Genomic DNA, 25,999 nt, shown 5'->3' with positions numbered 1-25,999 from the left:
GTTCATGGGATTGTAGTGCGTGAAGTGTGTTTGGGTGTGGGAGCTCCGGTATCTGATTGGCACGTGGTCCATCATCAGTGAACAGCCGGCAAAGAGTGTGGCAGCAGGGCTGATAACTCAGTCACAGGGAGGATGATATCCGTGGTCCAGGTGGATTGTACAATGTGACACTCTCCTGGACCTCCCAGTCTAAATGTCGAACCCACATTTTTCAAATGTGGAAAAAGGAAAAGGCACGCATTCCCTGTCCTTCAAAAGAGATTTACACGACACTTCCATAGTGCATGGGCTTTTAACAAAGTTGAATTTCCAATATGGTAGGAGAGGTTGTTGTTGTTGAGCTGACTGTTGTCATGTCCCCGCAGTGCCTGTAGTGGTGCTGTGAGGAGTCTGCTGTGGATCTAACAAAAATCCTCAGCAGCCTACCTACTGCTTATAATTTGCTCTGGGTAGCCTATATTTACATTCATCCTCGATTCAACACAAACCGAGCTCGATGAAGATCACTACTGCTGTTCTGTCTCGAATATCGCCGCACAAATAGCTTAGCTGATCGTAATAGACATTTCGGCCGTCTATCTGGAGCGAATACCGTACACAGCCCATACCAGTTCAAGGTAAGCGAGATCATGCACAGCCTCGACCTCAATTTGGGAAAGAGCCGCTTTACGTAGCTTCGACCGGGCAAGCGGGCGCCACTCGAGGCCGCTGACTAGCCATGCTAAAAGGCCTTCTGTTAATGGCTTGATAATTTTATAACATGTTGTTTGGCTATAGGACACTGTACCCTAAACATATGTAGAGTATATTACTATTTTATGATCGTAGCTGCCTAATATCAATTATGTAACCGTACAATATAAAATTATCATCGATTATCACCGAGGCCTTCGGGGACAGGCCGCAAGCCTCGTATATACCTTTGTTCGAAAGTATTGGCCACAAATATATTGGGTTAAGAAGACGTTATTCTAAAATACCACGATCGGAGGTGGCAGATTCTTAGGAGTCTGTTAAAATTATACTCTCAATTTGAAATAAAATTGAAATATAAATACACCCTTTGTAGCGATGCCTTTGCTGATGTTTCCGTTTCCTGGTTAGCTACCGCCTACTAATTTGTGTTTTTAGCTTCATTAGCTTGTTAGCCAAGTATGAGTTTTGATAAGTTTTTAGGTATTGTCTTTGTTTTTACAACGTTTCCCTGCCTTGAGATGAGATAATATGTGCCTTATGAACCACGGCAGTCGTTAGGTTATACCTAGTTACGTTTACAATGATGCAGTGTAAAGTTCCACATCTGTTCGTCGGCTACAGGCTAATGCTAGCGAGCTAGCTCCCTAGATTGTCACGATTGTTAGCTAATGCTAACGTTATTTACGATTTCCTGCTTGTCAGATTCTCCACATCTGATGTACTTTAAGTAGTAATTATCAATCCAGAGACACCGTGTCTGGGAAAACCCCTGCTCCTGTGTCCAGCATGTACTTAAGATATTAGAAGGGAAGCGCTCACACAGCAAACTCAAAAAGTGAAGTGTAGGAGATGATAGCTAGATAGATTGTTGTTCACGTCTAGTATACTCTTTAGTGAATAAACTAAGCTTTTGACTGAGTTGAGTGTACAGCTGGCAGTGCCGTGATGATTACTACGTTTTCACACTGTCACACATACACACACACACATACATACATAAACATACATATACATATACATATATATATATATATATATATATATATATATATATATATATATATATAGCGTGAGTGTGACAATTCCTATTATTTTTATCGGCCTTGTGCCTGATTGAAGGGATTGATGAATAAGACTACTTACCCTCCGCTCTACACCTTTTACAAAAAGTTAGGTTTTTGGACTCCAGATTTTGGTGTTGAAGTTTGTCTGGACTCAGATTATAGTATTAATGTGAGTAAAATACAGGAAATAAATTTGAGTAGTATTTATTTAGACAAGGATTCACATGATTAGTGCCGTTGTAGCCACCGAAATGTAATTTTTCACAAATAAGGACAAAGGGTTATTTATGATATATTAGTGTGGTGGCTCTAATTCTATTCTACTGTTACCTGTACTCAGATTGAATTAACAAGCCCTTTTACTCTTGGTGTGCATGTTACTTCCTCAGCATGAAATGTTAATGATGTCATTCTTGGTTTTTCCTTACTTTATCCCGTCAGCTGATGTTGTCAAGGACAAGAGTCACGTGATGTATGAAGGCAAACACATACACTTCTCAGAGGTGGACAATAAGCCCTTGTGCTCGTACAGCCCAAAGCTCTGCAAGCAGCGCCGACTGAATGGCTACGCTTTCTGTATCCGGCATGTTCTGGAGGATAAGACAGCTCCCTTCAAGCAATGTGAATATGTGGCCAAGTACAACAGCCAACGGTGTACCAACCCTATCCCAAAGTCAGAGGACCGCAGGTGTGTATGTTTGAGTGCATGTGTGGCAGGATTTACTGCATTGCTGACAATATTTCACAGTATATTGATGATGTGATGTGTTCTCCAGGTACTGCAACAGCCACCTGCAGGTTCTCGGCTTTATCCCCAAGAAAGAACGGAAAAAGAAACACGATGCTTTGGAGGAAATGCGCTCACGGGCTCAGCTGGAGTCAGTGGCTCTCAACATAACTGTGCCCTCTTTAACTCTGAAAGCTTCCAATGGTCTAGATGAACTTCCACCATCTCCCCCTTGTACACGCCTGTTACCCCTTCCTGATGGGGAACTCCTGGACCCTTTTGCCTTTTATGAGGAAGACACAGACGGGGAGGAGATGGGTCCCCCTCGGAAGAGCAACGCTATCAAGAAGAAATTACAGAGTCGGCTGGTGCTTAACCAGAAACTCTGCCATGACACGGACCTCTTCCAGTCACCGCCTGAGCACTTTAGCCCCTCCCCTGTCCCATGCATCCACCCTTCCTCACCGCTCAACACTCATCTCCCACGGCAGCAGTCAGGTCTTCTCCAGCCGCCCCAGCAGCAGGGTTTATTATGCAATCCACCACCACCTCAGACGGTCAACTTTCTGCCTCCAGGGATGCCTGCCAATGCAACACCCAGTCCAGTGCAGCCTTCTGGGCCATCACTCAGCAGGAAAACGCCTTTCACTGCTGCACACTTGGTTGTCATGCGCCCCGCTGCCTTCTCACCTTCTGCCAGCTGCTTGGCCAGGTTGCAACATCTCGTGCAGCTCTGTGTCAAGAGACACCGGGAGCATGATGACCTTTTTCCTCATCTAGGTGCCTCATTTGAATATGTAGACCACCCCTTTTTATACATGACGTGGTTCCTTGCTTATTATTCCTGTTTAAAGCTTAGATACTCTGGATAGCTAGGTTATGAGCTGTTCTAACAAGCTGTCTTTCAGGACTGGACTGGTCAGAAGACAGTGCGGATGATGACGAAGATGAAGATGAAGGAGAGCGATTTGTTCCTTGTCACAGTTCTTGGAGAACACAGAACGGGTCAGTGTTTCACCTCTCAGCATCACAGCATAAACATCCCCTGACATTTCCCTTCATGATTGCTGTTGTTGGCTTTGTCAAAACAGGTTGGAAGACGATGGCGGCTCCTCTCGGAGAACACGGCTACTGAGGCTTTGCTCGTACCTGCAGGAGAAGTATAAGCACATGTGCAGGCAGGAGAGGGCAAGTATCCGCCAGAAGAGATACCGCTATGCCTTCCGCAAAGCCTTGCTGCACGCTGCCAGTAAAAACCCAGACTGTGCGGCAAAGCTAATCCAGGAGTTGCGTGGTGCCTCTCGAAGCGCCTCAAGGTATTCTCAACACTGTCACACTGGTCAGCTGGATGTCCTTAGGAACAGTATGAATTAGAGCTGCCACGACTATTTCAATCATTGATTTTATCATTTCACAATTTTTTTTTTCAAGTAAAAATGTCAAACCTGCTGGAATAAGAGTCTTAAAAATTAGGATTTGTGTGGCTTTTTTATCATAATAGAAAATGTTATTTTCACTGTTGGATAGACAAAAGAAGCAATTGAACATGTTGCTTTTGGCAATGCTGATGAAAATTCAGATTTTCTAGACCGCTTTATCAGCCGATTGATCAACGAAAATAATCTTTAGTTGCAGCCTTGTGAAAAATAGTTGTATTTTTTATTGATAACAATGCAGTTATACCTGCATTTATTTTGTTAAACAAGCTCGTCCAATGAAATTTGATGATTTTATAACTTGTTGCTCAAATACTGGTAGAGAACACTCACACTTGGCTCGGTTGCCCCGTACTGTGCTGAAGCACGATTTGCGCCCCCCCACTTCCACCACCACCACCACCAACACACACACTCCCCTGCTGCCCCCACATATTCACCAGCCCGAGTACACTTATGTTATCACTGTCTGAGAGTGATATTTGGTTTGAAATCCTGTTGATCTCATGTTCTATTTTGTCCCAAAATGACGAAAGGAGTACAGGCTCTGTATGCTACAGATGCACAAACACACACATTTGTAACCCAGACTGTTGCTTCACTATTTGGTTTAATAACCAAAATGCTCATACAGTGAGCAGTAGGTGAGAATTAGCACTTAAATATTCTCCAGCCTGTCATATCTCTGGATATTTTTCTCTGTCTACCTGACGCTGCCCACTCGCTGTATGCGTGGCTGGGCGCATGCGACAGGTGTCCACGCACGTTCAAGTGCACCATGCGGAAGCTCACCTCTTCGCCTGGGCGCAGTGTGAAGCACTCACACCAGTCAAACAAACCAGACTTAAGGGGGCAAACGTGATTGAGTGCGGTACCAATAGCCAAGTGTGAGTAGGCCCTTAGTGTGTATCTTCTAATCTGATGTTACACATGAGGCATTTGGCCCGAGTGTTGACAGAGTTGCTTTGTTGTCTGTGCTCAGTCTTGCATCTGAACATCTCTGCAGTGTGGCTCCAGCAAGGCAGCAGCACAGAGATGTGGGGACCTGCACTGGCAGCACAAAGGGCCAGGCCTGCAACAACCGAGCGTTGCCCTTCACCCAACACTGTTTTCAGCGTATCTTTTTCACCAACTGTCCACCTGGCTGCTGCAAGTGCTGCACAATTATTGTTGTTCCTTGAGGTTGAAAACCTGGTTTAATATAGTGCAGCTGTACATATCCCTTAGAAATAAGTGCTGGAGGATGGAATATCACGACTACATGCTCTCTCTCCAGTGTTTTGGTGTTTTCCTTTATTGTTCTCTGTAGACATTCTGTTGAATCGTTCCCAGCAGCTCTTTGCTAGTTGCACAGCCAAATTTGCAGATGGTCAGCAGTGCTCCATCCCTGTGTTTGATATCACTCACCAGACACCTCTCTGTGAAGAGCATGCCAAAAAGATGGTGAGTTCAGTGTATAATGTTTTCCTTCGTGATTGTGAGTCCTCTGTTTGTGATTACCGTGACTCAGACTCAAAGGTCTCGCATCTTGCATGCAGGATAACTTCCTACGTGGGGATGGTAACCGACGAGTGCAACACCAGCAGCAGCACCAGCGTAAGCCACGAAAAAAGACCAAACCGCCGGCACTCACCAAAAAACACAAGAAGAAAAGGAGGAGAGGGCCGACGAGGCCCCAGAAACCCATTCCTCCAGCTCTGCCGCAAGGGAACCTTGGAATGCCCTCTACGAGCCTAGCGATGTCCTCGCAGGCCAGCATCAGGTGTGCTAACCATCCCCTCTGCTGAATCAGTAGTAATTCACGTGTTTGAGCTGCTTCTTCACATCAAAGCTTTTCCCTCTCATCCTTGTGGCAGGAGTCCTTCAACTCCCGACCTGAGCACAGACGAGCTTCCTGATGATATCACCAATGAAATAGCCGACATTCCAAATGACCTTGAGCTCAACCAGGAGGATTTTTCTGATGTGTTACCCAGACTACCTGATGACCTGCAGGACTTTGACTTGTTTGAAGGTTGTCTCTCACTACAAGTTCTGGTGCAATTACACATCTGGTGTCCACTGTGATTTTAAGAGTGCTAAATGTTGTGTGTGTAGGTAAGAATGGGGAGCTGCTGCCCACCACAGAGGAGGCTGAGGAGTTGGTGCGTGCACTGCAGGCTATGGGATCCTACCCAGATTCCTTGGTGTGCCTGACCTCCATGGCAGACCTGACCCCATCTGAAGGAGTGGACCACCGAGCCATGACTGTGTTCCCTGGTACAGTCCAGCCAGGGGGGATGGGAGACCTACTCACCAGCCGCATCCCAACTGAGAATTTCACCAGCCTTGAGTTGGAGGACAATCTACTGCAGTCAACGGGGGGCCACTTCCCCCCCTCACCACCATCTCAGCCCAATAGCCAGCCCCCCTCGTCGAGCTCCAACCTGACCTCATCTTCCTCTTCAGTAGCCCCCCCCACCTCCTCCCTCCTCACTCAACCCTCCCTGACAGAGCGAACGTTTTCCAGGACACACACGCCGCACGTCCTGGCCAAGTCAGATGCCCCCACCTCCTCCCCCCAAGGCAGCCACTACAGCAGTGAGCATGTGCCATCCCCTTACAGTGACCAAATGTCTTCGCCCCATGCCAGCTCCTTCCAAGACACCCCTCTGCTGCTGGAAGTCCCTCTCAGCGGGGTACCAGGACCCCCACGTTCATCATGGAACAACCTCCCGCTCCCACTTACCGACCCCACGCAGTTTGGAAATCTCATCGGATCAGAAAGTCATCTCATCTCCACTTCCTTGTCCACTCCCCCGGCCACTACCCACTCTGTGACGCTGCAGCCCATGGCTGCTCTCTCAGCGATGCCTCAGAGCGGTTTGACAGGTTTAACGATGCCCCCCGCCCCATCATCCTCCCTCCCGTCCTCTTCACATGATCCATTGACCTCCACACAGCCCAAGCAACAGCTCCCTCAGTTCAGCGCGGCCTTCGGCCATCAATTGGCCTCCCACAGTGGCATCCCGAAAGATGTGCAGCCAAGCCACAGCTCCACAGCACCCCCTGCTGGCTTTTCCATAGTTAGTGCCACCACTGCAAGTGCCAACAGCGCCTCACCGCTCTTCACACAAAGTAAATGAGAGCAGGCAGTCTGCAGCGGCCGCGTGATGGTCTGTGGACTCGCACTCACTTCCAAGCCTCACTGGAGCAGCTCCTGATTGACGAACACCCTCCTTCATCTGCTACATGTGTGCAATGTGGTATTAGGGCACTATTTGATCATGAATTTGCACAACCTCAGAGTTTCCTTCATATGTTCTATTTTTACTCTGTTGCCAGGTGGATTTAAGTGAGTGCGAGTCCACTTTGTTTGATGCCTTGTGGTTTGGTCAGCTTGGGCTCACACTCAGACAGATGATGTGAGGAAATAAACGGGTGAAGTTCGGCAGAAGGACCTTAGCAGAATCGATTGACGTTGAATCCTCGATCAGTGGTGGGTTTCCTTTGCTTTGCCAGTTCAATCCTGTCTTTAAATGATCAACTGTACCCTGCCTTGCTCAGATGGCCATTGCATTTTTTTAAATTGCATCCCCCCCCCCCCCACCTGTTTCATACACTGCTTCTCTGAGAAACAAGAGCACAGGTTGTGATATTTGTGACCCATTATGTCTCACGCTATTTAACTGTTATCGATCAACGATATAGAATCTTACTGAGTCAGATTTCACAGTCATATGAATTTACCAAAATACTTTTAAAACTGTTTTTATATTGTGTATACTGTATATGTGCTCATTTATTGGTTTACTCAGACTTAAAGATCTCTGACCTCACCATTGGTTGTGTGACTGAGTGGCCCAGTAGACACATGAGGGTAAATATAGTTTCTTAAAGCAATAAACACATTAACATAAATATAGCATTGTAAGGTATTTTATTGGTCTCAATGCATGTAGCTTCACTTGGTGAATCCAGTCGGGTTGTGGTTCAGGAATATATTTTGGTCTCTATAAATGTATCGGATTTTTCTTTTACAACAATTTCACTCAGAACCATAGAGACCAGTGATCAGGTCGGGCCAACCTCACCGCTCTCGGGTCACGCCGAGTGGATTTCCAAGGCTGATGAACGAGCCTCAGTGTTATGACGGGGCAGCGCAGGGGACTTGGTGTCGTCAAAGGTGCTCCCTGGTCATCGTATGTCTCATTAAAAGGCGAATTCCGTTTCAGGACTGCTGCTCAGGCGGTGTATTTATATTGAGAATTCCTATTTTACCAGACAGAAGTATCATGACGGTATAGACGACTTGATGTGCTATACATTTGAGGTATGTTACTCTATAAAAATAATGATTTTTAATGGTAAATAATGCAAAACCAAATCTTAAAAAGTTTAGAATCTCCTGAAAGCTCCTCATGACTCACAGCAGTGCAACCATGGCTTTTGATAGATATTATATTAGACATTTGACGGATTGTCAGACATTGTTGAGTATTAGGTATATAGAGTAGCGATCTCTATCTTGGGGTTTGTTGGTGAATTATTGAGTAGCAATCAGTTGATTAAAAAAAAAGTTATTTGCAATGTATTCAATGGAACCTGTGTCTTGTCGAGTGAGTCTCTTGTTTTTTAATGGCTATCAAAATCAGGTCGGAGGGATCAATGTTTGTTTGCCGTGTCTGTCGTCTTTTGTATTTAACAATATATATTTTTTGATAGCTATTAAACGCAAGAGGGTTTGCCGCAACCTTTTTGTGTGAGAGGTATTTAATTATTAGATCGGTTAAAGGATTGAGTCTCGGCGGTATAAAATGGAGGAATGTACTCATCGGCATTTTAATTTCACGGAGTAAAAACGCATCATGGATTTCAATTTTGCACAGAGTCGAGTGGACGAAGCCTGTGGTGTGTCCCGTGTCTGTCTTGCCTTTCTTGTTTTTTTCTTCTTCTTCTTCTTCTTTCTTTAAAAAAAGTTTGTTTTTTTGGCTTGGATGCTCATTAAATGAAAGGCGGCCATCATTACCAGCTCAGACCCCCTCCCCCTCCCCCTCCCCTTCCAGCTGTGATCAGGCCCAGTTCTGTCTCTCCCTTCCAAAGACAAAACCCATCATGTAAAAACCTGTAGCTCCACCAGAGAAGACTAGGATTCAGTGACTGCAGTGCATCTACAAAAAAAAAATACACTTAAAAAAAAATTACAAAAAAAAACAAATTCTTTGCAAATGAGCAAGGCGATACTGCTGTATCCACATAGCATGAGATTAGTCGCTGCACCAGTTTCTTTCCCAACAACCACGTAGAACAAAATTCACAGGGCTCATAGGCACATGTAACTGCTTGTATTCAGAGAAAGCTGACAAATTCCTATATTCATTGAATGTACTGTATTACTGTTTTTAAAGATAGGATGAGCTAATCTAGTCACCTTTTGTTACTGGTCCCTGTTTAATTTGTCTAAGATATTTTTTGTATACAAAGGTTTACATTTTTATGTATATTTTTCTTGTGTACAAATTATGTAATATGTGTACAAACACTGTATGTAATATCTGTATATAGTGTGAGAAATTTGATCTTTTTGTTTTTGGATGTATAAATAAAACTTGCTGTGAGGTATTTGCTGACACAGTTGCGGTGTGTGTGTGTGTGTGTGTGTGTGTGTGTGTGTGTGTGTGTGTTTTCTTTTTTTTTCAAATTGTTTAACCAGTGGCATGAAGACGATAAGGTGAGGTGACACCTTCCCAGCCACAGGCCGATCTGCTGCAGCCTGGGTTTACTTCATGTGTCTGGATGCACATGGAAAGTCAAATTTAATACATATTTAACCCTTTAAATACATTGGGCTTCCACCTGAAGTGCACCTACTATATTTTTTTTACATTTTAAATGTGCACCGTAATTATTTCCAAAAACACTTTTAAAAGAAGTTCAGTTTTTATCTTTCTTGCGTTTTTTTTTTTTTTTTTATTTTGTATTATTTGCAAATTTCCTTAGGCCCCTGTTTCATACTGTACATTAACAATTAACATTAAGAATGACTTAAAAAATTTCGCCTTAAATAATCTGGTACATAATTTAATGCTTAAAAAGTCTCATGAAATGAATCCTGACCTAAAACTTGGAGATGCAATTTTTAAAATTGCATCTATAAATGTGCAATTACAAGTTGGGTTGAATGATCTGAAGAAAAAGATCAATTTTTGCAATTATTTTCAATGAATATTTCGATTGGATAAGATTCACAACAGAAGAAGCAATTATTGCGGTGTCACTCATATGAAGAGAAAAACGTTGAAATGAGGACGAGAGGATTCGTACCAAACACAGACTTGTCGAGGTTTTCACATCTCCACAGCGCCATTTTCTGATTTCAGCTAATATTGCTTCTCCTGCCTTGTGGACACTGCATTTGATTATTTAGCCCAAACTGTAACATGAACTAAACCTTAATTAAAGAGGCCTGACGATCAGCTCTTGAGTAGATCACCTCCTGGCATTAGTGGAATCAGAGAAAGGAAGCTCCACTAATATCTATATCTATCTATATATATCTATATTTAGATGTCTATATATATATATATAACTATATCTATATATCTATCGATATATCTATTGATATATCTATATCTATATCGATAGATATAGATATATCATATATATCGATAGATATAGATATATCATATATATCGATAGATATAGATATATATATATATCATATATATCGATAGATACAGATATAGATATCATATATATCGATATATATATATATATATATATATCATATATATCGATAGATATAGATATATATATCATATATATCGATAGATACAGATATAGATATATAGGTATTTTTTACTTGAAAAAGCCTGAGATATAATTAAAATAACTTTGGGCTGATTTTCTACATAAATAGGTAGAAAAAAACCATCCAAAGTGGCTTAGACCTTAGCGGTTCATTTGTTCGAATTTATGTTTACTGGTTTGCCTCTTGTAGCTGAATATGAATCATAACCTCCCTGTATTGCAGTTCACTCTGTGTGTGTGCGTGTGTGTGGTCACATGGTCATTTCTGGAGGTAACGCAGGCAACCTCACTTTCAGATGCGGAACGACGACAAAAACAAATAAAAAAACAATCAAGTATTTACGGTATGTTTTATTTGTTCCATAATCATTTGACATCTTCCAAAGAAATCCAACAGCAGTGTCCTGCATTAGCAAACATATATACTGAACCATGAACTGTCTGTAATGTCACATAAATGACAGGTACATTTCTAGTGATTGCTATCCAGTGTTTACTGATACTTTTATCACGTCACAGAACCAAACTTTAAACCCCTCTATTACATAATACTGCTCTTTTTGGGTTATAAAAATAGTTTGATAGAATATATTTTGCCTACTTGTGCTAAGAAATGACTCCTGGAGCTCACAATACTTTATTGCCATACAGAACACAAAGGGGAGGATGACTGCTCTACCTGCATGTACCATCTTTTAAAATCCAAAAGAAATCTGCAAAGTGCAACACATAAATACATAAGGAGTCCGAGTACGAGACCGTGGAAAAGGTGCACATTGTACTGAATCTGTCTGAGTTGGAGTTGGAGGCACACTTCTGAGATAGAACTCAAGTAGCACTGGCTGACATTAGCTCCGTTCCTTGATTTCTATGAATTAATCAGAACATCTTTGACTTTTACTCATTCAGTCTCTCCTTCTATCACAATTAGTAAGGTCATGAGGAGTAAAACCAGTCTGCTGATTAACACATTTCTAGCAAAGAATGAATGTTTTTCTTTTTTTTTCTTTTTTTTGAAGCATTTCTGCTCTGCATGTGTGAAGAAAGTCAACTCCCACATGCACACTGATAAAACATTTTAAAGCTGATTCTATTCTTCTCATTCATACACTCGGGCTGATTCCTCTCCAGCTGGTAGGGACTCGTGCCGTCCTTTAGAAGTATGCTACAACGCATACCGCTCCGGCCAACCACATACTGTCATGCACATTCCTTTACTACAGTCAGAAGAAGTCGCAGTCCCACTGGTCTGCTTTCATGTTAATATGTACATCTGAGACCAGAGTTGAGCTCTGTATGCATTTACTGTACAAGTGAAAAACATGTTCAGATCACATCAGTCCAAGTGGAAAGACACAGCCAAGCAAAGATTACACTGCACCACCGGGTCCCAGCTGTGAGCCAGCATGGTTTATACCTGCAAATACTCATGCTACTCTTGTATGGCTACTTCGTAAGTCAAAGGCATTTATACTTGAAGTGCAATTAAAGCTGTAGGTGCGCTCGGGAGTTCCGCAGTACCACTGCAGCTCCCAAGGAGACCAACAGAATCTGACGGTGGAGAAACTAAATGGTGGCGCCGCCCTGTTGCTGGGATGAATGGATGAGAGCTCCCTTCAATCCAACATACATGGCAAGAAAAAGATCAAGAAATGAGGCGAAGTCCAATAAACTAGCACAACATGTGGAATCAGGGCTGGAAACACAACATCTGCTGACCGATCCTGGTGGTGGTGGTGGTGGTGGTGGTGGGGGTGGGGGGGGGGGGGGTGCAAGTGTAGACCGGATAAAAGAAGTGGACGTAGCTCCAAGTGAGGAGTGGGAACTCTTGGCCAACAGGGTGACCAAAACCTTTTCAATAACTTCACAGAGGAGCAGCTTTTGTCTCATTTCTCAGGCCTTGTTCAGGCTGCCAGCCCAGATTCCATTTTTAGCACAACCAGACTGATTTCAAGGTGGTTTGAAACCTGATTCAAATCAGTTCCTACAGAAGCCCGTACAGATTTCACAAAGTGGTTTTTGTCGCTTTCAACCTGCTTCTTCCACCGATACTGGCCGTCTTCAATTTCAGATTGGTGTGGGACGTCTGCACACAACAAATGTGACAGCATCACTTGAGAATAACAGTGTGGACAGAAAAAAGATCTTATCTAGAACTTACATGCCCGCAGTGTGAATAAAGCCTTAGTTCACACACTCGTATGTGAAGAATACCAACAAAAAAACTGTTGGTGCATCCTTCTAGCCTTTCTAGCAACAGCGATCAGCTCGGACCCTTCTAATATCTGGGTTTGATTTCCATCCAACGTATACAAGACTGTTTATTTCAGAACGAACTCTGAAAAGTTGACGAGCACAATCCTGTTTTGATCACCTCTGATGTCGATTTTAATGAAAAGGCTGTGAACTCTGCCCCGTTTGAAGATTCATCTAAATTTTGGGGGGAAATTCCTTTCACAACAAAAGCGCTCTCTACAGTCAGCGCTCCATTTTAAAATGTCATTCGACTACCTTTTTTTAAAAGTGAACTCTGTAATCGAGTACTAAAAGGTTGTGAGCGTGACGGTAATGAGTCTAGAGTGTGTGTGAGACTGTCGCGTCCACACTGTGGTACAGCTGGATGAGAGGAGGTGAGGCTGACGACAGGAATGTAAATGCTACAACTGAGAGCCCAGGACGAGTCCCGGGTCTGCTGCTCCTCCGCTGAGGTGAGTGAAGGGGGCTTAAATCCTGGCTCATTTAGGAGGAAGTCCTCTTAAGGTGGACCAGCCATTCTTTGACTTAATTCTTTTGAATTGCTAACGTGAACCACTAAATCCAGGTTGAGGTGCTCCACCCTCTTGTCCAAATATGGCCAAGATGGCAACAAACAAAAATGCCAAACCGAAGGCTCCGAGTTCACAAACCAAGTTGTAACAGCTACGTCCGCGTCTTTGATACAGTCGGTCAAGTTGTTTTTTAACGTTTTCCAAGATTATTTCAGCCAAAGCATGGGCAGAGAGAGTAAAGATGAGGGAGATTTAGGACATTTCGAATAAATCAAGAGTAAAACATGACTGAGGGCAGCCATTTTCATGAGTACCTTAACAGCTTTACAACTGAAGAAATCAAAGACCGATATACAAAAGAACAAAGTACAAAGGCAAGGCAATCTCAATTATGGCCATTTTAGTCTCAAAATATTTACCTCACAACCATTATCTACAGTTGCATTTGGCCATTTGTACACACAGTGGTTGCATTACAAACGCTTCATGGATACAAATTTGCTTATATACAAGTCTATACAACCATCCTATTAAGCTCTTCTCACTCTCCGGAGGACCCAGTCCACTTAAAACAGGATACCTGAGTTTTCAATAAAATGCATCACACCACTCTTAATTCTTCACCACACATTTCACAGGGGATCTCACACACACAAACACGCACGCACGCACACACTCACCTTAACAACATACCATTACACCATCTCCAAAAGGATGCAGAGTGCAAACCTTTCGATGAAGACACAACTCACCAAAACCACAAACTCCAACGAGTCCATGCAGAAAGATCGCTAACTCCACACTCAAAGTAAAACAGCTGACTGTCCTCAACAGGGCCCTCTGGTGGTGTGCTCGGGTATTAACGGATTTGAAGTAGGCCGGGCTTCAGGCAAATGAGCGATGGAGACCTTCCAGGGAGAGGTCACCCTGAGGAGGTCAGGTTCGTCTTCTGCCATCATGGTGACATGTCAGAGCAGAGCTGGACAAACTTCTCCTCAGTGAGTGGCAGCAGCTGGAGGCAGAGAAAACCTGACAAACAGACAGCAGAGAGCAGGTCAATATTTACAGGTCTACGTAGTCATGACACACTGAAGAGCAAAGCTGGTGGGAGGCTACGTTCCAGCTCTAATAACCTGGATATAGAATGTGATGTTAACCTGGTGGCACCAGAGTTTATTACATGAGCTCACTTAATCTTATGGGTCTTCTCTCTAACAGTGAACACCAGAGGACACAGAGGTCATGCCAGCTCTCATTTGAATAGAAACATTAGCATGCTAACCCTCTTAGAGCTAACATTAAGCTTTTTAGCAAGGGAGGCCATCATTCGTGTTCCAAGTCTGCTCTTTGTAAACAACTACGGGTCTATTTTATCTGTGAAGCCACTTACAAACCTTGACAGGAGCAATATTTTGGCTGCTCTCCTAATGTATCTCAACAACACCTGTTAGCTAAAGCTTAAATGTCTTAAAATGATCTTAAAAAGTCGAGGTGTAGGATCCATCCCCAACCCTGCTCGCTTGCCTCTCACGCTCAGACTTTAAACAATAAAGTGGAATGAGCGCCAGAGTTAAAGACAGCAAATTACCTTGAGATACAAGGAAGGGTGGGAGAGAGAGGATGGTTTAAAAGACTGCAGATGATTCAAATAAAGTGTACAAATTACATGTAAAATTGAATTCAATGACGCAATGATGAACTTCCATTACCTCTGAAGTCTCTGCACCAGTTCAGCCACCAGGGAGTCACAGACCCCTGGGTGTGTCTCCTCAGCCAGGAAGATGGCCTTCCGCAGCGCCTCTGCAACCTCCGGCTTGCCATTGCTCGTCTCGCCCTTGTCCTTCAACTGCACCAAAGACAGCTTTTTAAACAACTTAGTACTAATCTGCCAAAACTATTAAATATTTGGACGATGAAAATGAATCATAACCTTTGTGCTTATTTACAAGGTTTAGTTTTAAATCATGTGGCATTATGTTCGTTTTAAGCTAGAGGGCCCGACTCATGGGATTACCTCAGAAAACAATGGAGAGAAGATTGTTGACAAGCTTTGTGACAAAGGCCTCTTTGGACTCTCAAGCTCCTGGAAGAAAGTATCATTTAAAAGGTGAAAAGAGACTTCGGAGGGACATTCAGCACACGGCGGACGAGGCCTCGCCAATGACAGAAGCTAAACTGCTACATTACCTGTTTCCTCTCGAGTTCGGTGGGCTGTGCTGCCCCATTCTGAACTTTCTTCAGGTCCTTTTCTCTGATGGTGTTGAAGATCCAGTCATCGTTGCTGGAGTCGTTTCCCCCAGACGCTTGGCATTGAGGCTCCCTTCAATCAAACAGGAAGATCATTGACATATCTGGAGAGTTGCTAGATTTAACTTCAGGGTAGATTACGCTGGGATGGTGCTGACAACTTACTCGTCCGACTCATCAGAGCTGGACTCATCTCGAGACTGCTCCGCCTTCCACCTCTTGTATCTGTCGATTAACTCTGTCAGATAGGACGTCTTTTTGGCATGCCTTACAATCAACTTATGCTTTAACAGCTCTTTGGCAGTTGGCCTCTAAAAAAAAAACAAAAATAACCCACAAAAAACACACACTTGACAGTGAATATTAAACAACCACAGCATCTGTTATTTCTTTCATGCTATGAACACAAACGGTTTAAACTTACAAAGCTGGGCTCCTTATTCAAACAGGCCTCGATGAATTCTTTAAGTGGTTTGCTGTAGTTTCCTTCCAGCGTGGGCGGATTGTTCTTTGGGATGAGGAATAAGACCTTCATAGGATGGAGCTCGGAGTGAGGCGGCTCTCCTTTAGCCAACTCTATTGCCGTTATTCCTAATGACCAGATGTCTGCCTGTACAACAAAGACATCGGAACAAAAAAAGATCTTATTATGACAGCAGAATCTCTCCCAAAATAGACACTGACAGAAGGCTGGGAGAAATGACATTTGAAGTGGCTGACGTCGGCCATGCCGGTGTATTTAAGGAAGCTCTGACATACTGGTGGTGCTGAAAAACCACACTGACTCATATTAGCTGCTCTTCCAAAAATATGTACCTTTGACTCTACTAAACCTGCTAAAGTGCTTAAAGGTTGCTAGAAAAACAGCCGTGCTGGAGTGAATGGCACGATAAAAAGGACAAAGGTCCGTATAAAAAAAAAAAAAAAAAAAAGGTAATATAATGCAATAAAACTCATTACTTACAATATCTAATGACCAAAGAAAACAATATCGATCTTCTGTAATGGCAGATAGTTTCCAGTGGTTACGTGATGGTATGTCTCTCCCACATCTTTACAGATGGGCAAGGTCCATCTGTAAAGATGTTCCAAACCTACGCTGAGATTCAACACAACCAATCTAGTGAAGCATCTCGCCAATAGGGTAGTCCACCAGTTGAAATGGTTCCGGCTCGGTGATTGTGAAAGATAACATAACTACATCATAGGGCCCAGCATTTAATTGTATAAATCCAACTGATAACAGTTACAGTTGATTCTTTCCCTTTCATAGTTCAGTATATTTATAGGACAGAAATGTGCCAATCATAATCAGGGTCAAAGTCGGAAAAAACCACGGCAGTGAAGGGAGGTCATATCCCTCACACATCAGGGCCTCACATGTGATTTTGAGACCGTTTCCACCGAGGCAGCTGAGGTCAATAATGGATGTTTACCTGCGTCTGCAACACATTCACACCAGTAACTGTATCGTTACTCCACAAAGACAGCTACAAGTCAAGCCTTCAAACGTTCGCACATCAACGCCACCAGTATTTACTAATTAGATGCAGTTATCGTTTAACAAAAGCCTCATTTTTGAGTGGTTACTTCCAACAAATGGATTTAGCAGAGCGGCACTCGAGTTCATGTCTATCTATTTCTACTACTGAAAACCCAAGTCGGGAGATTCTTATTAAAATGGTGTTTGAAAAAAACTAACGTCTGGTAAATGAATCTGTTTCCATTACATATGGATCACGGAAAACTCAATATGTAGGGAATAATCATCGAGAAAAAAGACACACTGATGTCTCTACTAACACTTGGTGATCTCAAACTGATTTTCATTCATCAGGAACAATGTCCCCATAAAACGTTCATTGAACAAAACCAAGCTGATTTCCTGTTCAGAATCAGATTGTTTTTGCAACCCCCCCCCCCCCATTCAAAAATATCCCTCCCTGGCCATTTCTGTTGTTCTTTCCTGAGGCCACAGGTCAAAGGGGCCAAGAGAACTAAACAGAAAACCTCCCACTACTCCAGATGTTCAGCCCAACCCAGCTGATGTGGTATTTTATTCCTTTCAAACCAAAGTGAGCACAGAGTGACTAAGTAGTGGTTGAGTCTAACAATAGCACCAATGCCAGAAAGTGTATTTATTCAAAGAAGGAAGAAAAAAAAGAGAGGTTATATTTAAAATGCGCTGATTTTCTCTCCTCGCTGTTCATTTCTTTTACGATTTTGTGGCATAAAACAGAAACTTTTAAAACCGTGATAATACTGACCTTTGAATCATAGGCGGATTGTTTTATAACTTCAGGCGCCATCCAGAAAGGAGTGCCGACAAAAGTGTTCCTCTTTATCTGGGTGTCCGTCAACTGTCCCGCCACGCCAAAGTCTGCCAGCTTGACGTCGCCTTGTTCTGACAGCAACACGTTGGCCGCTGCAAACGGAGGATGGACAACCGCATACATTGTTTACCGCCCTTATAAATGATACAATAACAAAACAGTCTGTTTCAATAATGCACAAAACTTCCATGGGACTGTTACAATTATTCCCTGTTTCAGCATGTAACCTGACTTCTTGAGTCTCTGTGTAGGAAAAAGGACTATTTTTTAGAATCAAATCATAAATCAGCTTTCTTGTGGTGCCTGTATTTAGTGTGTATTCACTCAAATTGAATGCATCTTTCATTTAGGAGTGCTTTTCTATCTTTTAGAGGGTGAAATTCTGATGTCTGTGCATGGTGTAGTTGTTTCCATTTACCTTCGCATTCCCTTCTCTTATGGTTTACTTCATCAAACACACCTTTTACGCTGCTATTCTTGATTACCTTTTTGTCCTTAATTCATTCAAGAATTCCTGTTTACTTGTACCTGACCGTTCCTCAGGAGACCAACACACTTCTCTCAAAAAGAGGCTCTGTTCAGACTCAACATTAACATACGTCCTGCCATCAGAATACATCTCCCCTGACCCCAGCTGATAAATACTGAAGTCACTGCACCTTAAAGTCTCATTTTCATCAACACAAAGATGGACCTTTCCGAGCTCAGATGGTTTAGAAGCTTGCTGTTGCAGTGCTGTTTTATGTCCAACACTCTTACCTTTGATATCTCTGTGGATTTTCTTTTCAGAGTGCAGATACTCCAGACCCTTCAGGATTTCTCTCAGAATCGTTGCAATCTGGGTTTCATCGAGAGCGCCTGGTTCCAACTGGACAAACAGATCGACAAGATTGTTCCAGGTGACATCAGGCTCAACTTTGACAAATGGCAGCAGATTTTACTTGGAATTCAAGCGGTTGTGTTTCCGTGTCACTGACTTTATATCATCTTACCAAATCGAGGGCTGATCCTCCACCCAAATATTCCATAATAATCCATAATTTTGTGCCCTGAAAAACAAACCAGTGCTTTGGTTTCGTTGGAGTTCAAAGTTGCAGAACAGTTTCATTCACTTTACACATTTTTTGATACTGCCTGAAATATGATAGCTTGAACACGCAATCTTAGATACTGAATATCGAACTTCAATACTTAAATGGCACCAAACAATTTGCTTCAATACTACAGCATATAGAAAGATGACTTAAGTGCATTTAAAAATCAAAGTTCAATACCTGAAGGGGAAATTTAAAAGTGGCAACTTACTTTTTATGTTATAAAACTATGAGAACGGTCACTAGTGACCCGAAAAGAAAAAACCCTTTAACTCTTCAACTACAAGAAATCTTACAATTCATAAAAACCTGCCTCTTAGTGCTGATGTGCTGCCAGAGAAGAGTGGAGCTCTTCAAAGTTTTCCAACAGCCACACAGTGCAAACACAAACACCAGGAGCCATAATTCTCTCCTTCCGCCAGCAGCATAATTACTAATGGACCAGCACTTCTCTCCATCCTGCTGTTAAGTACATGGTAAATGCTACGAGTGGCACTTTAAGCACCATCAGACAGTGCGAATATTTACTATAGTTAGACAGTATGGTCTACAACTGAGGGATGTCTGGTTTGTCCCTTTTTGGTGTATTTTTAAAGGTCGATACAACAGTGATAGGTTGGAGCACAAAAACACTCTAAGATGATTAATCTTTCCTTGTTTTGTTTTTTTCATATATTTATGGATTAAGTACCCAAACCATTAAATACCTCATGTATTTAGGTACTCAAAACCTAAATTAATGTCGCCGTTGGGTTTTCAAAATTAAAAACTAAAAGTTCTCATCAAAGAAGCTTTTAAGAGTATTAAGCCTACATTTTGGGGGAAATATGAAAAACTAAGATCTTCTAAATGGATTTATCTGTTGCCCTCAAACAAGTAATAAAAATGACCAATACATATGATAATTTATCTTTAAAAAAAAAAAAAAAATCCTCTTCAACTGGATTTCACTGCTGTCTAAACATTTTAAGGGCTTAATTTCAGCTTCATGTATGTTTGAGCACACAGATGTTTAGCCCGGTAACATTCTTTCACTATGGACAGCCTATAAAAAGGGCTTTGACTCTGAAAACATGAATCCAACATTTATCCAAGGACATGAAAGCAGGCGCGCTGATGGAGTCTCAACCCACAAAACAGCAGCGCCAATGTCAGATTGATGAAAGACTTCACAGTCAGACCTGCTGAGGGGCAGCTCTCTGTGCCATAAACACACAGCCAGTGCTTCTTCCGCTGCCTACATGCATTATTTATTGACCTTCACTTGTTTGCACAACATACAACCAACATGTGCATCACGTTAAGAGCAAAGAGGAGATGGGTTATGATGAGGTCAATATTCTTCCTGAAACTTACCTTGAGATAGGATCCAAAGTACTTGGTGATAAAGGGGCTGTCACACTGACTGAGAACCGTGATTTCCTGTTGAATGTCTTCTATTTCATCCTCTGCTTCTTCCAGATCAATAATTTTAATGGCCACAACTTTCTGAGTCCGATTGTCGATGCCTTTAAACACTTCACCGAAAGAACCTTTCCCTATCCTCTCCAGCTTGGTAAAAAACTCCTCTGGATCTGCTCGGAAATTCTGCGACAAAGAGATGGATGGTAGAGGAAGAGAGAACAGGGTGTGATTTTAGAAATGAGCTAAATTGTAATGCACAAATATAGATCACAAATAAACACACACACACATACACGCACTCTAAAGATACAGTAAATAAACACAACATAGACAAACAGAGTAAGGAAATTTATAAGCATTTTTTTTTTATATTTGTTGATACAAAATGGGAAAGAAATGTTTAAATCAGGCCTGATGTTGCCTTGGACTTAATAGAATGATCCTTATTAATTAAACATTGCTATAGGATTGATACTCTGTATGGGTCTCATAGCAGCCAATCCCAGCTATCGATATCAAGCCAGGGCTGCAAAAGCCAGATCAACACATTCCTGCTTATTTTTACAGGAATCAAATAATGTGTCATAAAGTGCTGTTCTTCATTTTAATAGGTTAAACATTAACATGGTTTGATGACAAGAGTCAACATTACAGCTCCACAAATAAAACTATAAACACAGGTGGATGTGAGTTTGGGCTTCTTTATGGGTGCACTATCAGATCTTACGATTTCAAAAAATACTGAAGCTACTTTACACCTGGCCTGTGACAACGGCTGACCAAGACAAGAAGTCTGTTGAGAGCAACATTTCTTGATAGGTTGCAGTACAAGCACACTAACATAAAGCAGAAATTAGATTTGGCAAACTCGGACTTCTGAAGCCTAATTTTAGCTTTAGCTGAACTACAGATAAGCACTTTAGAGTTATTAAAACAGGGGGGAAAAAAGCTGTTTCTTTTCCAATCAGAGAGAAAATGGTCAGCTTACTCAAACTGTTCACATTTTTCCACTGTGTGTGTGTGTGTGTGTGTGTGTTTGATAACTGTCTAAGACACTATTGTGGCAGGAGAGCTGGAAAAACCCCCAATATTTCAAGCATTGAATTGCAAGAATGCATTCATGGATTGATGGATACTTTACAGATCGTTACATTGCAACGGCTTTATGGTGATTAATAGTCTGCAGTCTTTTTTTCACAAAGAAGCTGCCATTTGGCTTGCAACTCACATTACCAATGCTTGCCCCAACAATAATTTGATCAATATCTGAGGACCTGTGTGTATGTGGGATTCAAGCACAAACCAGACGCAGGCAAAAACAATTGTATCTCAAAACTAATCAGTGACTTCCATGATATCCTTTAGCATTAATCTCAATTTTCAAACCAACTTTTTAACCTTTCTGACACAGCAAATTCTGTGGCTGAATTGACATTTAAATCAGTGCAACACAGACGTGACTGAGGCTTAAGGACCTCCACCAAGAAGGCTTAACAGAAGCTGAAGGAGGTCAGGGTGTAGGTCCTATTGACTGGACTAAATAGCTTATTTCCCAGTGGAGCACCAGAGAGGGAATAATGGTCTTCTACTTGGCCAAGTCAATTTCTCTTCGTGCGCAGCAATCTGCAGCAGTATTTGCAGTTTTAAAAAATGCCCATTATAAACATGATTACAAACCAAGGTCAATGGTAAAAAGAACTGCACTATGGTTCTTATTTTAGTATGGTACAAAACATACTGAAGGTTTCATAGTAGCTGTAGTTGTTGGTGATGTTGGAAAATGAAGAGATGACAAGCAAGTCTGGGTAAGGCAAAAGCTCTGCTTTGACTTATAGGAAAAGACAAGTGTTGCAAATTGATAAAAATAAACTCCACTTTCAATCTATTTTGAAATGCATTCATGTATAGAAAACTGGTGTTTTCTTGTTTTTTTTTTACCAACAGCAGTATCTGAAATGACTAAAAAAAAGTGATATGCATAATGAAGTTCAAACATTCCAAATGCAAAAATTATACTTTGTTATCCTTTTCAAGTAAGGCAGGTAACCCAGCCCTGGGACTGGGATCTTTTGGCTCAGAAAGCACATTGCTTTTGAGCCTCCCAAGAGAATAATTTCCTGTAAAAGTGCTAATGCATGGTGGTCAACCCTTACAGAGGGAAGATGAATAAGCTGCTGCTCTTTGAAAACGTGGCTGAGAGGGGGCTGCTGAATTCGATAGCAAAGGGACTTTACAACAAAGACTAAAAGACAGAGCGGTGCAGAATAAAGCAGAGTAGAAACAACACAACCAAAAACTATCATAACACTGGTGTAGTCAGTCATCCAGGTGAAAATCATAATGTCGAGTCGGACCTCTGTAAAAACAATGGGAAAAACAACAAGGGCACTGTGACCACAGACTACACATGATGGGAATGTACTTGCCATATCCACAGTCAGCAGGTTTACTGCCACAGCTAAAGCTGCCTGAACCTCCCTCTAAAAGCATGCATTTGATGCTCTCCCATCTGCAGCACAAAACTGTGTAGTCTAGTCTCATCCAAGCACCACACCCTCAGGGCTCACAGCCAGCCCTCCAACTCCTAGCACTCCTCTTCAATTTAACCTGTTGGCTTGGGTTGAATTTTCCCCTCCAGACCTGCATTTTCCTGTGCATAAGCCCATTAAGAGTTCATAATTCAGGAAAAGGACTGTGGTGCATGCAATTGTAGGAATCATAATGTCAGCTTAGGAGACTATCATTCTTAGACGCACTGTAAAGAAGACTATCATCTAGTTATGTGTTGAAAATAAGATATTAAAAACGACCCTGCGACCCTTCAGAACTACTGTGAAGAAAAATGCACTTGTATAAATGTGAAACTTCAAAATCTTAGAACAGGAAACTGGTCATTTTTGCTATTTCTCAAAAGTAAGGATGCTGCAGTTCTTCAACACGTCAACGTGGTAAAATGAAAAGTGTTCCTATTAACTTTTGTTTTAAAGTGGAAGCCAAAGAAAAGTAGCAATTTGATGACATGTTTGGTTGAAGCTGTCCACTCTGAGCAATTGTCGCTTTTCTGTTTTTCAACTCTTCTTGAACCAAATAACTTTCTACTGTTGAACAAACAAGACTGACATTCTGAAGAAATCATGGGTTTTGACAATATCTGTAAAACTGCAAAACCCCCAAAACAATCCATTATGATAGCATCAAGAATCATAGATAAAATCCAAGATAACATCACAGCAGGCTTTTAAGACGATGGAAATCTTCTATATTCATTCTTTGTTCTTCCTCATCCCAAGTAATTACATAACACCAAGTCAATGCTTCTCATGTTCTTATAGTATGATGTATGAATATATTCTACGATGTTCATATGAAGCAACCACCCACTGTACCCAAGCCAAATTTGCTCCCAGGGACAATCAAGTTTGACCTAAACTTTTATCATTTTATTTCTTTTATACACTGAACAGTTGATTGACCAATAAAATAACTGCCACATTAACATATACTGGCAGTAAATGATTGCTGCAGTTTGAATATGAGTGACTTCGAAGTGTTTTACTGCTTATTGGATTATAATGGACAACCAGTGTTGCAAAAACAGATCCCATTACCTGATAAAACAAAGATACAGGTGAAGTAATGTAGATCATCCATCCATTTCCAAGAAAAATTGAACTAAATCCCAAACCACAATAGAATTATTATTTTGTGATAATGACAGCTGTTCGTCAAAGTGTGCAGACAGCTGGAGTTTGGCCAAATCAAGAGCTGAGGACAGATTTGACAGCCTGTCCGTCATTATTTTAATAACTTTGGTTTACAGGTCTAAATAACAACAAGATGAAAGTTTAACTGCGGTTTGCACTTTGTCTTGATGCTGGTGCAGCCAGACTGAAGACGATTATTTAAAAGCAGCCAACTTCATCAAACTTCCGAGTTAGGCACAAAACTTTAAATATAATGTCATTCGTTCCAAACCACGCGAATTAGCCTTCAAAGCTTAACCAACAGTGAAAACATTAAGTGAAGTGTATTTACATTACCTGAATCCCCGGCAGCCCACTCTGAATAGGGGAGTGAGCCATGGCGTCAGGTCAGCAAAGATGACGCCTTTCCACTTCTTTTTCAGCTTTCCTTCTGATGTAGTCGCTTTACCGACCCCTGGTTTTGGATGACTTGCTTCGTGCTGCAAACTCGCCAATGCTGGTTACAGTTTTCAAAAGAATTACGGCTCGATCTAGCAAAATCTACTCGACTAGTCAGCGTGTACTTCGGGCTGTCTGCCTGCCTTCCGCAGTCAGCTAACATTAGCTACGCTAGCTACTTAGCGGCTAGTTAGCAAACAGTTCAGCTAGTTAAATATTTGTATCCCAGTGGACCAATGTGGTCTCTCGGTGCGTGTTTGCAGTCTTTCCGAGGATAAGGTAGAGGTCTGATTTGAAATACTCGCAAACGTCAAATAAATGCAAACTGTTACACAGTTGTATCGCTTGTTGTTGTTCTATTCTCTCAGTACTTTTCTCCGTCGCCCGGCGCCATCTTGGTTAATGTCATTTTCGCAATCCGGAGGACCAATGAGAGCAAAGAAAAGTGGACAGCGCTAATGTCGTCATACGTGTGACAAACGCGTCACGGACGAGCATAGAAGATTGTCCACAGCCAAATTTGTCTGACAATTATGTATCTATCATTGTTTTTGATATGATATTAATATAAATTATTAAAGGTAAACAAATGTGTTTTATAAAGTTCAAATACACATCCAAAGGCAAAAACATGTGACAGATATTGAGGCAATTAACTTAAAAAAAAGGTTTAATAATCAGAAAAAAACTCCAATTCAACAGAGCGACAGGTGAATTAAAGAACATTTTTCTGGAATATGGCCACTCACATAAAGACGGCCAAATGTTCCCAACATACAAAAGTGTGGTACAAAAGTGTTACTAAAGCACATCATTTATCAGAGAAGCTTTCTTCGCTGAGATGTCTGCCAGTAGGCTGCTTGAACGTACAAGTCAATGTTGATTTTGTCAGCTGTCATCAAATATTTCAGAATACCTGCTCTGGGGGTTATCTCTGATGTTAAACAGGTGTAAGAGCAGTAGGCTATGTTTCTCAAATGTTTGAGTAGTCAGCTCAAATTAAGTCAGTTTATTTGTATGGCGCCAAATCACAACAACAGTTATCTTATGACACTTTACAGGTAGAACAGGTCCAGTATACCAAACGCTTTCAATGAATTTACATGTAAAAAGTCTCCATAAGCAAGCAAATCCTGCAACCTTCCTTTTAACAGGCAGGAATGTCAAGCAGATCCAGGCTCAATTGGAACAGCCCTCTGCTTTGACTAGTTGGGGGGAAAGAAAGCAGGAAAACGGGGCAGAGACAAAGACAGATAATGGAGAAAGACAGATATAGAGAAGGAAAGAGAGGGACAGAGA

The 25,999-nt window shown here is 41.9% G+C and overlaps 2 protein-coding genes across 3 annotated transcripts; one reads left to right on the top strand and one right to left on the bottom strand.

Annotated features, from left to right (window-relative positions):
• Positions 1-98: 98 nt before the first annotated feature.
• ino80da (INO80 complex subunit Da) lies at positions 99-9,532 on the top strand. Of its 2 annotated transcripts, XR_015118749.1 has the most exons (11): positions 99-617; positions 2,202-2,448; positions 2,537-3,267; positions 3,396-3,492; positions 3,579-3,803; positions 4,930-5,039; positions 5,233-5,366; positions 5,462-5,685; positions 5,780-5,937; positions 6,021-7,156; positions 7,248-9,532. XR_015118749.1 is itself a non-coding variant. In XM_086220606.1 (10 exons), exons 2-10 carry the CDS (start codon positions 2,231-2,233, stop codon positions 7,046-7,048), a joined length of 2,925 nt encoding a protein of 974 aa, XP_086076732.1. In that variant the 5' UTR covers positions 99-617; positions 2,202-2,230; the 3' UTR covers positions 7,049-9,532. The 2 variants fall into 2 exon arrangements, 1 of the variants encoding a protein (XP_086076732.1); XM_086220606.1 differs by having other exon boundaries at positions 6,021-9,532.
• A 1,525-nt stretch (positions 9,533-11,057) lies between these two features.
• On the bottom strand, positions 11,058-25,108 carry stk24a (serine/threonine kinase 24a (STE20 homolog, yeast)). The gene is made up of 11 exons (XM_086220605.1): positions 24,599-25,108; positions 20,511-20,741; positions 19,053-19,109; positions 18,820-18,928; positions 17,995-18,152; positions 16,152-16,337; positions 15,893-16,038; positions 15,668-15,800; positions 15,495-15,563; positions 15,190-15,326; positions 11,058-14,509 (listed from the first exon to the last, which is right to left on the bottom strand). The coding sequence occupies exons 1-11, from the start codon at positions 24,638-24,640 to the stop codon at positions 14,476-14,478; spliced, it is 1,302 nt and encodes a 433-aa protein (XP_086076731.1). The 5' UTR covers positions 24,641-25,108; the 3' UTR covers positions 11,058-14,475.
• Positions 25,109-25,999: the final 891 nt, after the last annotated feature.

This window comes from Aulostomus chinensis, chromosome 12, assembly GCF_037954235.1.
Source record: "Aulostomus chinensis isolate RoL2024-O1b breed Wild chromosome 12, RoL_Achi_v1.0, whole genome shotgun sequence".
Lineage (NCBI taxonomy): Eukaryota > Metazoa > Chordata > Actinopteri > Syngnathiformes > Aulostomidae > Aulostomus > Aulostomus chinensis.
The sequence above is the reverse complement of the archived record's forward strand: the minus strand, read 5'-3'. Positions and strand labels throughout refer to the sequence as shown.

Coding starts and splice junctions, on each gene's coding strand:
- stk24a (XM_086220605.1), bottom strand. CDS start 24,640: ATGGCTCACTCCCCTATTCAGAGTGGGCTGCCGGGGATTCAG. Junction 18,929..19,052: donor GAGGATCAGCCCTCGATTTG/GTAAGATGATAT, acceptor CTGTTTGTCCAG/TTGGAACCAGGCGCTCTCGA. Junction 18,153..18,819: donor AATCCACAGAGATATCAAAG/GTAAGAGTGTTG, acceptor CTCCGTTTGCAG/CGGCCAACGTGTTGCTGTCA.
- ino80da (XM_086220606.1), top strand. CDS start 2,231: ATGTATGAAGGCAAACACATACACTTCTCAGAGGTGGACAATAAGCCC. Junction 2,449..2,536: donor CCAAAGTCAGAGGACCGCAG/GTGTGTATGTTT, acceptor TGTGTTCTCCAG/GTACTGCAACAGCCACCTGC. Junction 3,493..3,578: donor TCTTGGAGAACACAGAACGG/GTCAGTGTTTCA, acceptor TTGTCAAAACAG/GTTGGAAGACGATGGCGGCT.